Source organism: Bufo gargarizans, chromosome 8 (genome assembly GCF_014858855.1).
Source record: "Bufo gargarizans isolate SCDJY-AF-19 chromosome 8, ASM1485885v1, whole genome shotgun sequence".
In the NCBI taxonomy this organism is placed as follows: Eukaryota; Metazoa; Chordata; class Amphibia; order Anura; family Bufonidae; genus Bufo; species Bufo gargarizans.
The window spans coordinates 185,673,175-185,687,053 of NC_058087.1; the positions used below are offsets into that span (position 1 = coordinate 185,673,175).

Below are 13,879 nucleotides of genomic sequence, written 5' to 3' on the forward strand. Positions count from 1 at the left end.
ATTCAGTGGTGTAATTTGGACACTGATGTTAGGCGGTATTATTAGGATAATGTTAGGTGGTATCATTTGGGAACTATGACCGTATTTTTGGGCACTGCATGACAGTATTATTTTGGCACTGTATAGTGGTATACTTTTGATCCTATATGGTGTTAATATTTTCATGGATTTGCTGTGTCCCTTATGACATATTGACTAAAGTTTCCATCTTTTACTAAATTCTCCTACAGGGACGACGTAACCTTTTCCCTGATGGCTCTAGTGAGGAAAAAAGCAGGATAGCAGTGTTATTAACCGCCATCTTCCTGCTGAGTCTGTCCTGGCATAAAAGCTTGTTTCAGGTAAGGAGGATACGGTCGGCTGCATTTTGTATTGACCTCCTGCACGCTCCGAGACATCTACCTTCAACCTACAAATCTGACAACCTCAACCCTCATGCTTTCCTTCACCTCTAATATGGTGTATGACGCCTGAAGAAGGTTCTCATCTTAAATATAAGGGGAGAGAGTGACCTTGGACAACCCCCGCTCAAGTATCAGTCCAGCTATGATCAACTAACTAGTCGCTAGGTATAAACACTGCCTGACAACTGCAGCCTTTGGGTTGTCAGACAGCACATTTCTAGCAAATAGTGTGTCTTCACACAGATAAAATTGGAGGCTTGACAATAACCAATAAAGTGGGTCACTATATGGCGGCACACAGAGTACAGACAGCTGGGCGCCACAGGGACTGTTTCTTTCTCTGTACAGCCTCCTGCATAAGAAAAGCTCCATATTTAACATGACTTTATTGAGGAAATTATTGAGGAATTCACCCTATAAATGACAATGCCCTTAATGATTTGTCAGGTAAGAAAAAAACTGATATTATATATATTCTAATTATATACTGTATATTTTAATTACATTCATGTACATATAACCTGGGATGTATGATGTTTAGCAACGGAGACACGCCAAATACCAGGAATTACACACACGCACTTTTGAGCTCTGGCGTTCCAAGAAGATGAATGGTCCTGCTATGATTTTCCACTTAGAATTATTTTCACTAAACCTTAGTCAAAAGGCAAATAAACCACCCAGAACAATAAAAACTCATTTTTCCATCACATTATACACGGCTCGTTCCAGCTGTTGGATTGCAGGATGGTCGTAACCCCCTGGAAATGAGAAGTGTATAAGATGAAGGAAACAACCATCAGGATCTAGGTCACTCGTGGCCGAAAGTTATCTCAGTGAATAAACATTCCTAGAAGATCTTGTGTCCCTTGCCTGATATCCACCAATTTCTGTGGGACTGATCAACCATCTAAAGTTCCTTCTGATTCTCTTTGGATGGCAGATGAGATATGGATGGGACAGCTGGATCTCAACATGTCCAATACTTTTGTTCTTGAGGAGAAAAGCTGCCTCCAGAGGAGTTCAGCAGACACTTTCTCTCCTTCCTCCATTTAGAACAGGAGTTTGCCTAAAGTGTATGACCACAGAGTAGATGACATTCAACTTCAGCTTTTGACATGTCTAGCAACGCTAGGGGCTTCCAGTCCACACATACTTTTTACACTACGTTGGTCTTACTGATATCAACACTAGGCTTTGTGACATCTGTAGGGGCTTACAGTCCATAACGCTAACGGTGCCAACAGGTGGACATCTGCCTAAAACTGTTTCAGGAGGTTGATGACTCCACTGGTAGCTTTTGACACAAAGCAGGTCCTACAATAGGTGATATTTACACCAGGCATGATGGCATCTCAAGGGGCTTTGAGCCATCTAACCCCATTCTGTTTGTCCTTCATAGAGTCAGCAAAGTTCACAAAGCATATTAAGAAGGTATATCGCTAGGTGATATTTACACCAGACATGGTGGCATCTCAAGGGGCTTTGAGCCATCTAACTCCATTCTATCTATCCTTTATAGAATCAGCAAAGTTCACAAAGCATATTAAGAAAGTATAACGCTAGGTATCTTAATCCAGGGGTTCTTGGTTACCAAGGAAGATATGAATACCTGGGCAAGCAAGCTATCTCCAACTGTGGCTTTCTGCCAAACACAGCTGAAGAGGTTTGCGAGTACAAAGATGAGTTCTACGAAGAGGCCTTCTACTGTATTAAACCCAAGGACCTTCCTTGTGAATGTTTAAATAATATGAGAGCTGTGGATCTTCAAGTGTCCTACCTCACACCTGGGGAGAAAACACTGTTTCAAAGGTATGAGCAAAAAGTGCTACCTTTTGAAGCAGGACTAAATTGTGCCCATAAAATACTCATCCCAAGTGCCATTCAGCTGTCCAGAATAAGTCAAGGCCAGTCCCTTAGAAATGTGGTTCTTCCTACAAGGTCTTCACTTTGTGATGCTTTTACTGGCACCAACTATATAGGGTTCATTTAATGTACATGGTCTTGTACTTACCCAACCCTTCCATAGGCACAAAGTTCTCTTTTTCGTACCTCAAGGAGGGGGCACAGCTGGAGCGTACAGAAAATAGAGTGGGGGCCCTATCCTGACACTCTTCCAGCTCTTCCCCAACAGATTATTCCCAGTATTGGTAGGACAACAGTTCAGAATGACCCTTTAGTGCCAATTTTAGTCTGAAACGAGTGGAGATAAACAAAATTGATCTGTCCTTGAATGGACCTTTTAGACATTTCAATGCAAACTGACAAGGGGACAAATGACTGTTAGTACGATCATTCGTTCCCATTCAGTTTGCATAACAGATCTGATCACCTGATAAACAAGAGTTTGCCGGCCGGTAGTGAGCCCCGTTTACACTAAGCAATGGTTGAAAACAAGGGTTTATATGAACGTTTGTAGTCATGATTTTCAGCCCGTGTAGAAGAACCATTAGAGCAATGGTTTCCAACCTGTGGCTCTTCAAATTTTTGCTTCAGCTGGACAGTCAAAGATTGGAGACCACCGCTTTCCTGCCATGCCTTCCTCAAACCAGATTTTTTTTTTATAAAAAACTTTGGCCAGTTTATTCATATTTTATAATTTTTTTTATAAATTGTATAAATGGCATCTTATGTTTTTTGAAGGTCTAATGCCGGTGTGGAAATGGCCCAAAGTTTGAATCCTATAGTGGTTACAGATTGTGAAAGTAAGTGGTTACATTTCACCTGTTTTTGTCTTATTTAGTTGCCACTTTGCTCAAGGCTACTTTCACACTTGCGGCAGGACGGATCCGACAGGCTGTTCACCATGTTGGATCCGTCCTGCCGCTATTTCGCCGTGCTGCCAGACCGCCACTCCGTCCCCATTGACTATAATGGGGATGGGGCGGAGCCCGGCGGTGCACGGCGAAAGCCGCCGGACTAAAAAGTCCTGCATGTCCGACGCTTTCGCCGTGCACCGCCGTGCTGCGCCGGAGCTCCGCCCCGTCCCCATTATAGTCAATGGGGACAGAGCGGTGGTCCTGCGGCACGGCGAAATAGTGGCAGGACGGATCCGACATGGTGAACAGCCTGTCGGATCCGTCCTGCCGCAAGTGTGAAAGTAGCCTAAATTCTAAAACCACCCAGAAGCCATGAGACTTTTGCACATGAACATGTGCATCCCATGACCGTGTCGTGGGCTGCAATGCACGAACACAGTAGGGCAGCCACAGCGGATCCGGCCGTTCCGCAAAAAGATAGGATAGGTTCTATCTTTTTGTGGAACGGAAGTACGGGACGAAACCCCACTCTCGAGTGCTTTGGTTCCGTGCCTCCGTTCCGCACCATTCCGCATCTCCGGATTTGCGGACCCATTGAAGTGAATGGCACTGAACGGTGCCCATGTATTGTGGATCCGCAAATGCGGTCCATAATACGCCCACGGAGCGCACACCTTCGTGTGCAATAGGCCTCAGGCTGTGTTCACACAGCTTTATTTTGAAGCTGAAAAATACAAAGCTGATAGAAAGCTGATTTCTAGTGCTGAGCGAATCGAAGCCCACTTCAATTTCAGGGAAAATTCGATTTGCTGCAAAGCCAAATTTCCGCAATGCTTCAAATCGATTTTCCCTGAAATGGGTTAAAAAATTATAAGAAATCATAATTACATGTTCTGTATTTTTTTTTTTACACTGAGTTTGAGAAGAGCTGACATCTGCAATAAATAGCCATAGGATAAAATGACTATTTGCACAGTGATCTACACAGTGTGAGGGCGGAAAAAGTGGGAATGTCAAGAGAAAAAGGGAAAAAACTTGTAAAAAATTAAAATAATACAAAAAATAATAAAAAACTGTAGTAAATACTAAGTAGAAACAAAAACAATAGAATACAAAGGATAAAAACAGTGAAATACAGAAAGTATAAGAAAAATAAAATAAAAAATCTAATACAATAATCATAATATTGAGAAAGGTACCTAATAAAATATTTTTTTTATTTTTTTTGCCTGTGTGGATATGTACTGTATACGTATATTTCACATGAAGCATATCATTTATAAAACTTGCCAATTGTTTTAAGAGGGTTAAAATAATACATTTTTCCACGTTCCCCTCTTTGCCATCGCTGTGTGATTACACAGACAGTTGTCAGCTGTTATATAAAGTTTTAATAGAATGAGGAACTTCTTTCACCCTTCCCTTGGCAAGCGGAAAGTTCCAGAAAAACGCCTTTCTGACCAATAAAACAGCATTTCCTGGTGGGCACGGACAGATAATGTTTAACCTGGGTGACCCAATATCAAACATATGATGTGGAGATGTTCAAGAGTTGGGATAGATAGATATGAGATCGATGGATAGATATGAGATAGATAGATAGATAGATAGATATGAGATAGATAGATAGATAGATAGATATGAGATAGATAGATAGATAGATAATAGATAGATAGATAGATATGAGATAGATAGATAATAGATAGATAGATAGATAGATAGATAGATAGATATGAGATAGATAGATATGAGATAGATAGATGATAGATAGATAGATAGATAGATATGAGATAGATAGATAGATAGATGATAGATATGAGATAGATGGATATATAGATAGATATGAGATAGATGGATATATAGATAGATATGAGATAGATGGATATATAGATAGATATGAGATAGATAGATAGATAGATATGAGATAGATAGATAGATAGATAGATAGATGATAGATATGAGATAGATATGAGATAGATATGAGATAGATAGATAGATAGATAGATAGATAGATATGAGATAGATAGATAGATGATAGATAGATAGATAGATAGATATGAGATAGATAGATAGATAGATAGATATGAGATAGATAGATAGATGATAGATAGATAGATAGATAGATAGATATGAGATAGATAGATGATAGATAGATAGATAGATAGATAGATAGATAGATAGATAGATATGAGATAGATAGATAGATAGATAGATATGAGATAGATAGATAGATAGATGATAGATATGAGATAGATAGATAGATAGATATGAGATAGATGGATATATAGATAGATATGAGATAGATAGATAGATAGATATGAGATAGATAGATAGATAGATATGAGATAGATGGATAGATGGATAGATAGATAGATAGATGGATAGATGATAGATATGAGATAGATAGATAGTTAGATATGAGATAGATGGATATATAGATATGAGATAGATAGATATGAGATAGATAGATAGATAGATATGAGATAGATAGATAGATAGATAGTTAGATATGAGATAGATGGATATATAGATATGAGATAGATAGATAGATATGAGATAGATGGATAGATGATAGATATGAGATAGATAGATGTTAGATATGAGATAGATAGATAATAGACAGACAGAAAGTCCTATTCGAGGTCCACAAGGTTCCTGGTTATCCCACCACAATGTCCTTGTTTCTGCAGTGATGTGAAATGTGCCTCAATGACATTTATTTTTTACATTTTTTGCTCAGATCATTCAGCCACTTCCAATGTAAAATGTCAGCCGGGGATGAGCTCTCCCTATCCCAGCGGATACTTCTACAATTACACCTGGCGCCCCGTTTACTGTGACATGACCGTCTATAAGTCGGGGGACGACTTCATTAAATGTCTGCAGGGGAAGAAACTCTTCCTCATTGGAGATTCCACGTTACGTCAGTACATGGTGCACTTCACCGAGGGGATCAAGAGTAAGTGTCACCCACGTCACCTTTATCAAAGAAGTTTCAGCTAGGGCATTGTTGGTGTCTGATAGGTGTAGGTCCCACCTCTGGGACCAGCTCCTATCTTTAGAACGCAGCCGTCCTCCATTCATTCCTATGTGAGCGCTGAAAATAGCCGAGCTCTCCCCCAGCTCACACATGTCATCATTAACCTCTTCGCTTCCCCAGCCCACCAGGGATCTTTGCTCTAGTCCACCTGGACCTCAGCTGTTCTTTATAAACCGCACCAAACGCAAATAAAATGACAATTATGACATTTAATGAGTAAATTAACACTAAGTCTAAATAATTTCTAACCAGATTCTGTTTTGTCTCCATCAGTAGTAAAATATTTCCGTTATCATGAGGGTGGATGGAATTCATGGGAGAAGACACTTGAAGCTTTCAACATGGATAAGGACATTTATGTTTCCTTCAAAAGGCACGGCTTCCCCCTGGAGAGCTTCACGTTCTTCTACTCCAAGGAGGACATGTACACGAGTCGTCAGATTGACCAACGTGGTGGGGGGAAGGACACCATCATTGTAATTACCATGGGACAACACTTCAGGCAGTTTCCACTAAAACTCTACATTAGACGAGCGATCAACATCCGTAGAGCCGTGGAGCGATTGCTTCTAAGGAGTCCAGATACCAAGGTCATCATCAAGACGGAAAACACCAGAGAAGGAACTGCTCCTCAAGAGAGAATTGGTGACTTCAATGGTTATTGCCAGTATCTGGTGCTTAGGGAGGTCTTCCAAGGGATCAACGTGGGCTTCGTGGATGCTTGGGACATGACGGTAGCCTCCTCCATGGAGTGTGTTCACCCTATGGGATACACATTGGACAGTATAATGAGCATGACGTTCACCTTTGCTTGTTAATAATCTGATATGAGGGGAAATGTGTGGCCAATCTTTGATACAGTTTTATGAAAGATGGAGCACTGGGCAACAAGCAAAGCCACCAGTCTAATATGGGTTTTACCTTCATTTCTGCCCACATATTACTGTGACACTGCCATATAATGTACTGTAGATACTGTAACACCGCCATATACAGCCTTCATAATAAAGCCTCCATATAGTGCCAAAGTGATATGTAGTATTTATAGCCCACATAATACTTCCATATACTTTATAAATAATACCGCTCCACTTAAAAATACTGGATGGTTAAATTTACTCCTGCAGTTTGGGCAAATTGGGCTCTGTGCAATTGCCTAGTTTGTAGGGATGACAGACGTTCTTCAGTACCTCCTGCATGATGTTCTTTTGTTTTGGTTTCGCTTTGACATCTCTTCTCCCTCTCCCAGCTGTCATCTATTAGCAGTGATTGCCTCCCTTTATATCCCCTCCCATACTGCCTCACTTTGCGGTTTATACTACTTCCTGGATTGTGCTCACTGCTAGAAGTTTGCTACCGCTGGTTTCCTAGATAAGTCTATCCCTTTATTTGTGTTTTCCTGTTGGCTTGATTCTAGGTGACACTGACCCCCTCCGTATTAAGTACAGGGAGCCGGTGGTCGTGTCCCCTCACTATTATAGGGTTTTCAGGTGTCACTCAGTCTAGGTACGTGAACATGCAACTTTCTATCACAGAGATCTTTGCATGGGCTGAGCAGTCAGGGAGAGCTATAGGGCTTTAATAGGGCTCACCCTTTTGTTCCTTAGTTTGGGATCAAGTCAGTCGGATCATTATTTGTTACTTCTTGTTTTCTGCAACACCATCCGTGACAAAAAGCTTGGACCCCTTAGTAAACTTTTGAATGGGCCCCTAGTGTGCTATTCTATAGGTTGGTATGATTATGGCGATACTAAATATGTGTAGTATTTTTAGCATTTTACTGCTTTTGTACAAAAAAAAACACATTTCATAGACGAAAGAACGTGATCGGGACAGTGTGAAATGTAAACTTTATTGAACATTGTGCAAGTGTTTAGGGTGACTTTTATGCCGCCATTTGGATGCTAGGAAACATCTGAGTCAGGGTGTCAATAAGTGGGCTAACTAGTCGTAGAATAGATGCAAATGTTTTCACTTCTTTCCCGGCAGAAAAAGACCTTTGTATGTGACAATCAGAAACCAAGTATATTGTGTGATGGGGAAAGGAGGGGATAACATGCACAGAACTCCATGTTACCACGCGCCCCGGTATCACATACAGTGGTTACACAAGAAGAGTAGGATCGGTATCTCTTTCCTCTCCTTGCAGAGTGTCAGTATGTCCCCCATTGGGCCCCCTCTTCTCCTCCCACTGAGACCATAGCCGACTGCTTTAACCTGCACTTTCATAGGATGGTACCTTTAGAAACTTGATTGGAAATGTGTTACTTGCAGATCTCACTCCCGACCTGGTTTCTAAAGGCTTTATCGCAGAACCAGGTCTTCTTTTAAAGCTTAGATTGTCAGAAAAACAAGACTTGGCTCATATCTCTAGCTGCTATATATCTAGAGATAGACCAGGTTAAAGCAGCCACCCTTCAGCCGACTATGGTGTCAGCTGCTGAAGGGAAAATTACTGCTTGGCCAGGCCCTATAGCAGCAAGCATAGCAGCAGCAGTACTTTTGACCTGGATGGTTTGCCACTCCCTCTAACAGAGTGGTTGCTGTGGTCTACATCCAAGAGGGTAGCATACATTGAGATGTTTTTAGTTATATAGTGGTGACTGTTCCATGATATAGGATTTGTTCTTGTTGCATCCAATGGATGCCACGGCAGGAGGGACTGGGCCATTAGGAGTACAAATAGGCTATAACTACTGTAAGGGAGCACTAGGGGTATATCTACTGTGTTTGGGCACTAAGGTGGAATAACTACTGACTGGGTGGGGGTTTTATAGAGAGCATGGTGGTGTTGAGTAGCCACAGGAGCCTATAGAAAGTTGATAGGGTGTGGCCTACTCGAAAATTTGCTATGGGGCTCAGCCTTTTCCAGTTACAACCCTGATTCTATATGACAATGAGAAACATTTGTAATGCGCTTTTCTCATAGAGACTCACAGGGCTAGTTGTGTGGCCGGGGCGACTTCCTGGGAATCAGTGGCAGCCATATAGGCACTCAACCTCAACACACAACACTCGCCTAATGGTGGATGTTTACTGCCTTCCTTTAAGGCCTCATGCACACAACCGTTGTAATAAGAACATTGGTGGCAGTGTGCGACCTCCCCCGCTCCCCCTCCCTCTATTGTAATAAGAACATTGGTGGCCAATGTGCGGCCCCCCTCCCTCCCTCTATTGTAATAAGAACATTGGTTGCCAGTGTGCGGCCTCCCCCGGCCCCCCCTCCTCCCTCTATTGTAATAAGAACATTGGTGGCCAGTGTGCGGCCTCCCCCGGCCCCCCCTCCCTCCCTCTATTGCATTAATAACATTGGTGGCCAGTGTGCGGCCCGATCATTGGTGGCAGCGGAGTTCCGATCGGAGTCCCAGTTTAATCGCTGGGGCTCCGATCAGTAACCATGGCAACCGGGACGCTACTGCAGTCCTGGTTGCCATGGTTGATTAGCAATAGTAAAAGCATCATACTTACCTGCTGGCTGCTGCGATGTCTGTGTCCGGACGGGAGCTCCTCCTACTGGTAAGTGACAGGTCTGTGCGGTGCATTGCTTAATGATCTGTCACTTACCAGTAGGAGGAGCTCCCGGCCGGACACAGACATCGCAGCAGCCAGCAGGTAAGTATGATGCTTCTACTATTGCTAAGTAGCCATGGCAACCAGGACTGCAGTAGCGTCCCGGTTGCCATGGTTACCGATCTGTATGAAAGTAACCTTTCGCCACGGATCACGGACACGGATGCCAATCTTGTGTGCATCCGTGTTCTTTTCACGGACCCATTGACTTGAATGGGTCCGTGAACCGTTGTCCGTCAAAAAAATAGGACAGGTCATATTTTTTGGGACGGACAGGATACACGGATCACGGTCTCGGCTGCAAAACGGTGCATTTTCCGATTTACTTTCAATGGGTCCGCGAAAAAAAAACGCAAAACGGCACAACGGCCACGGATGCACACAATGGTCGTGTGCATGAGGCCTAACCAAGACTTTTATTGCTCCTCCATAAAACTTTGCAACTGGCGCTGTAAAAATTGACAGAAGGTGAACTTTGAGCTACCGCTCCAGAGACCGTATTGGCACTGATCCACAAACAAATGCATTGGCTTTACACCACCACCCTGACCTTTGGATTTAGGCTTGCCAGGTGCTACTTGGCGAAAACGTGGTTATTTATTGTATGTGAGGATATTATTAGCAGGACTATCTTCTAAAGCTGCTGACTCAAAAGTTAGTTGCCCTTTAAGACCATAATTACTGTTATAGTCTTTGTCTTGTAAAATAAAATGCCTTTCCTTCAGTGTCACACATGGTATTTTCATAGGTGTTTTTGTAGGTGCCTAATAAAAAATTCTGATCAAACCTGCTGGAGCTGAGCTAGCACATGAAGCCTTCTTGAACGCCAATGAGGCGAGGTGAGACGATTGTCTCAGGTGGCACCAGGTAGGGACAAGTGGGGGGCAGCAGAAGAGCCATGGACAATGAGCGCTTTCATTGTGGAAGCGCTCATCTCTGCATATTAACTGTATGGCTGTTCTCAGGGCAGCGATACAGTTGAATGCTGCGATTGGGCATTGGCGTTATATCTCCCTGGCCCACCGATTCCTCTAATAGGCTTTAGTCCTAGTTCCTGTAGCCTATCAGAGGCCATGTCATCATTATCGCGCTGCCTGAGCCGGACTGCATAGAGCTCAGGGCACACACCGGGAGAGGTCTGTGTCCTGCACAGCATTGCTGACAGCAGATTGGAGGTAAGTATTTGAATGTATTATTTATATTTTTTTGCCATTGAAAAAAACGCTTTTCAATGAAAAAAATTTGCAAGTATTAACTCTCCTCCACATGTTAGATAGATAGATAGATATGAGATAGATAGATAGATAGATAGTTAGATATGAGATAGATGGATATATAGATATGAGATAGATAGATAGATATGAGATAGATGGATAGATGATAGATATGAGATAGATAGATGTTAGATATGAGATAGATAGATAATAGACAGACAGAAAGTCCTATTCGAGGTCCACAAGGTTCCTGGTTATCCCACCACAATGTCCTTGTTTCTGCAGTGATGTGAAATGTGCCTCAATGACATTTATTTTTTACATTTTTTGCTCAGATCATTCAGCCACTTCCAATGTAAAATGTCAGCCGGGGATGAGCTCTCCCTATCCCAGCGGATACTTCTACAATTACACCTGGCGCCCCGTTTACTGTGACATGACCGTCTATAAGTCGGGGGACGACTTCATTAAATGTCTGCAGGGGAAGAAACTCTTCCTCATTGGAGATTCCACGTTACGTCAGTACATGGTGCACTTCACCGAGGGGATCAAGAGTAAGTGTCACCCACGTCACCTTTATCAAAGAAGTTTCAGCTAGGGCATTGTTGGTGTCTGATAGGTGTAGGTCCCACCTCTGGGACCAGCTCCTATCTTTAGAACGCAGCCGTCCTCCATTCATTCCTATGTGAGCGCTGAAAATAGCCGAGCTCTCCCCCAGCTCACACATGTCATCATTAACCTCTTCGCTTCCCCAGCCCACCAGGGATCTTTGCTCTAGTCCACCTGGACCTCAGCTGTTCTTTATAAACCGCACCAAACGCAAATAAAATGACAATTATGACATTTAATGAGTAAATTAACACTAAGTCTAAATAATTTCTAACCAGATTCTGTTTTGTCTCCATCAGTAGTAAAATATTTCCGTTATCATGAGGGTGGATGGAATTCATGGGAGAAGACACTTGAAGCTTTCAACATGGATAAGGACATTTATGTTTCCTTCAAAAGGCACGGCTTCCCCCTGGAGAGCTTCACGTTCTTCTACTCCAAGGAGGACATGTACACGAGTCGTCAGATTGACCAACGTGGTGGGGGGAAGGACACCATCATTGTAATTACCATGGGACAACACTTCAGGCAGTTTCCACTAAAACTCTACATTAGACGAGCGATCAACATCCGTAGAGCCGTGGAGCGATTGCTTCTAAGGAGTCCAGATACCAAGGTCATCATCAAGACGGAAAACACCAGAGAAGGAACTGCTCCTCAAGAGAGAATTGGTGACTTCAATGGTTATTGCCAGTATCTGGTGCTTAGGGAGGTCTTCCAAGGGATCAACGTGGGCTTCGTGGATGCTTGGGACATGACGGTAGCCTCCTCCATGGAGTGTGTTCACCCTATGGGATACACATTGGACAGTATAATGAGCATGACGTTCACCTTTGCTTGTTAATAATCTGATATGAGGGGAAATGTGTGGCCAATCTTTGATACAGTTTTATGAAAGATGGAGCACTGGGCAACAAGCAAAGCCACCAGTCTAATATGGGTTTTACCTTCATTTCTGCCCACATATTACTGTGACACTGCCATATAATGTACTGTAGATACTGTAACACCGCCATATACAGCCTTCATAATAAAGCCTCCATATAGTGCCAAAGTGATATGTAGTATTTATAGCCCACATAATACTTCCATATACTTTATAAATAATACCGCTCCACTTAAAAATACTGGATGGTTAAATTTACTCCTGCAGTTTGGGCAAATTGGGCTCTGTGCAATTGCCTAGTTTGTAGGGATGACAGACGTTCTTCAGTACCTCCTGCATGATGTTCTTTTGTTTTGGTTTCGCTTTGACATCTCTTCTCCCTCTCCCAGCTGTCATCTATTAGCAGTGATTGCCTCCCTTTATATCCCCTCCCATACTGCCTCACTTTGCGGTTTATACTACTTCCTGGATTGTGCTCACTGCTAGAAGTTTGCTACCGCTGGTTTCCTAGATAAGTCTATCCCTTTATTTGTGTTTTCCTGTTGGCTTGATTCTAGGTGACACTGACCCCCTCCGTATTAAGTACAGGGAGCCGGTGGTCGTGTCCCCTCACTATTATAGGGTTTTCAGGTGTCACTCAGTCTAGGTACGTGAACATGCAACTTTCTATCACAGAGATCTTTGCATGGGCTGAGCAGTCAGGGAGAGCTATAGGGCTTTAATAGGGCTCACCCTTTTGTTCCTTAGTTTGGGATCAAGTCAGTCGGATCATTATTTGTTACTTCTTGTTTTCTGCAACACCATCCGTGACAAAAAGCTTGGACCCCTTAGTAAACTTTTGAATGGGCCCCTAGTGTGCTATTCTATAGGTTGGTATGATTATGGCGATACTAAATATGTGTAGTATTTTTAGCATTTTACTGCTTTTGTACAAAAAAAAACACATTTCATAGACGAAAGAACGTGATCGGGACAGTGTGAAATGTAAACTTTATTGAACATTGTGCAAGTGTTTAGGGTGACTTTTATGCCGCCATTTGGATGCTAGGAAACATCTGAGTCAGGGTGTCAATAAGTGGGCTAACTAGTCGTAGAATAGATGCAAATGTTTTCACTTCTTTCCCGGCAGAAAAAGACCTTTGTATGTGACAATCAGAAACCAAGTATATTGTGTGATGGGGAAAGGAGGGGATAACATGCACAGAACTCCATGTTACCACGCGCCCCGGTATCACATACAGTGGTTACACAAGAAGAGTAGGATCGGTATCTCTTTCCTCTCCTTGCAGAGTGTCAGTATGTCCCCCATTGGGCCCCCTCTTCTCCTCCCACTGAGACCATAGCCGACTGCTTTAACCTGCACTTTCATAGGATGGTACCTTTAGAAACTTGATTGG

The 13,879-nt window shown here is 42.7% G+C and overlaps 2 protein-coding genes across 2 annotated transcripts; both read left to right on the forward strand.

Annotated features, from left to right (window-relative positions):
- Nucleotides 1-230: 230 nt before the first annotated feature.
- On the forward strand, nt 231-7,021 carry LOC122944387 (NXPE family member 2-like). Its single transcript, XM_044302591.1, has 4 exons — nt 231-341; nt 3,048-3,109; nt 5,904-6,122; nt 6,477-7,021. Exons 2-4 carry the CDS (start codon nt 3,067-3,069, stop codon nt 7,019-7,021), a joined length of 807 nt encoding a protein of 268 aa, XP_044158526.1. The 5' UTR covers nt 231-341; nt 3,048-3,066.
- A 3,581-nt stretch (nt 7,022-10,602) lies between these two features.
- LOC122945511 (NXPE family member 2-like) lies at nt 10,603-12,440 on the forward strand. Its single transcript, XM_044304576.1, has 3 exons — nt 10,603-10,612; nt 11,323-11,541; nt 11,896-12,440. Exons 1-3 carry the CDS (start codon nt 10,603-10,605, stop codon nt 12,438-12,440), a joined length of 774 nt encoding a protein of 257 aa, XP_044160511.1.
- Nucleotides 12,441-13,879: the final 1,439 nt, after the last annotated feature.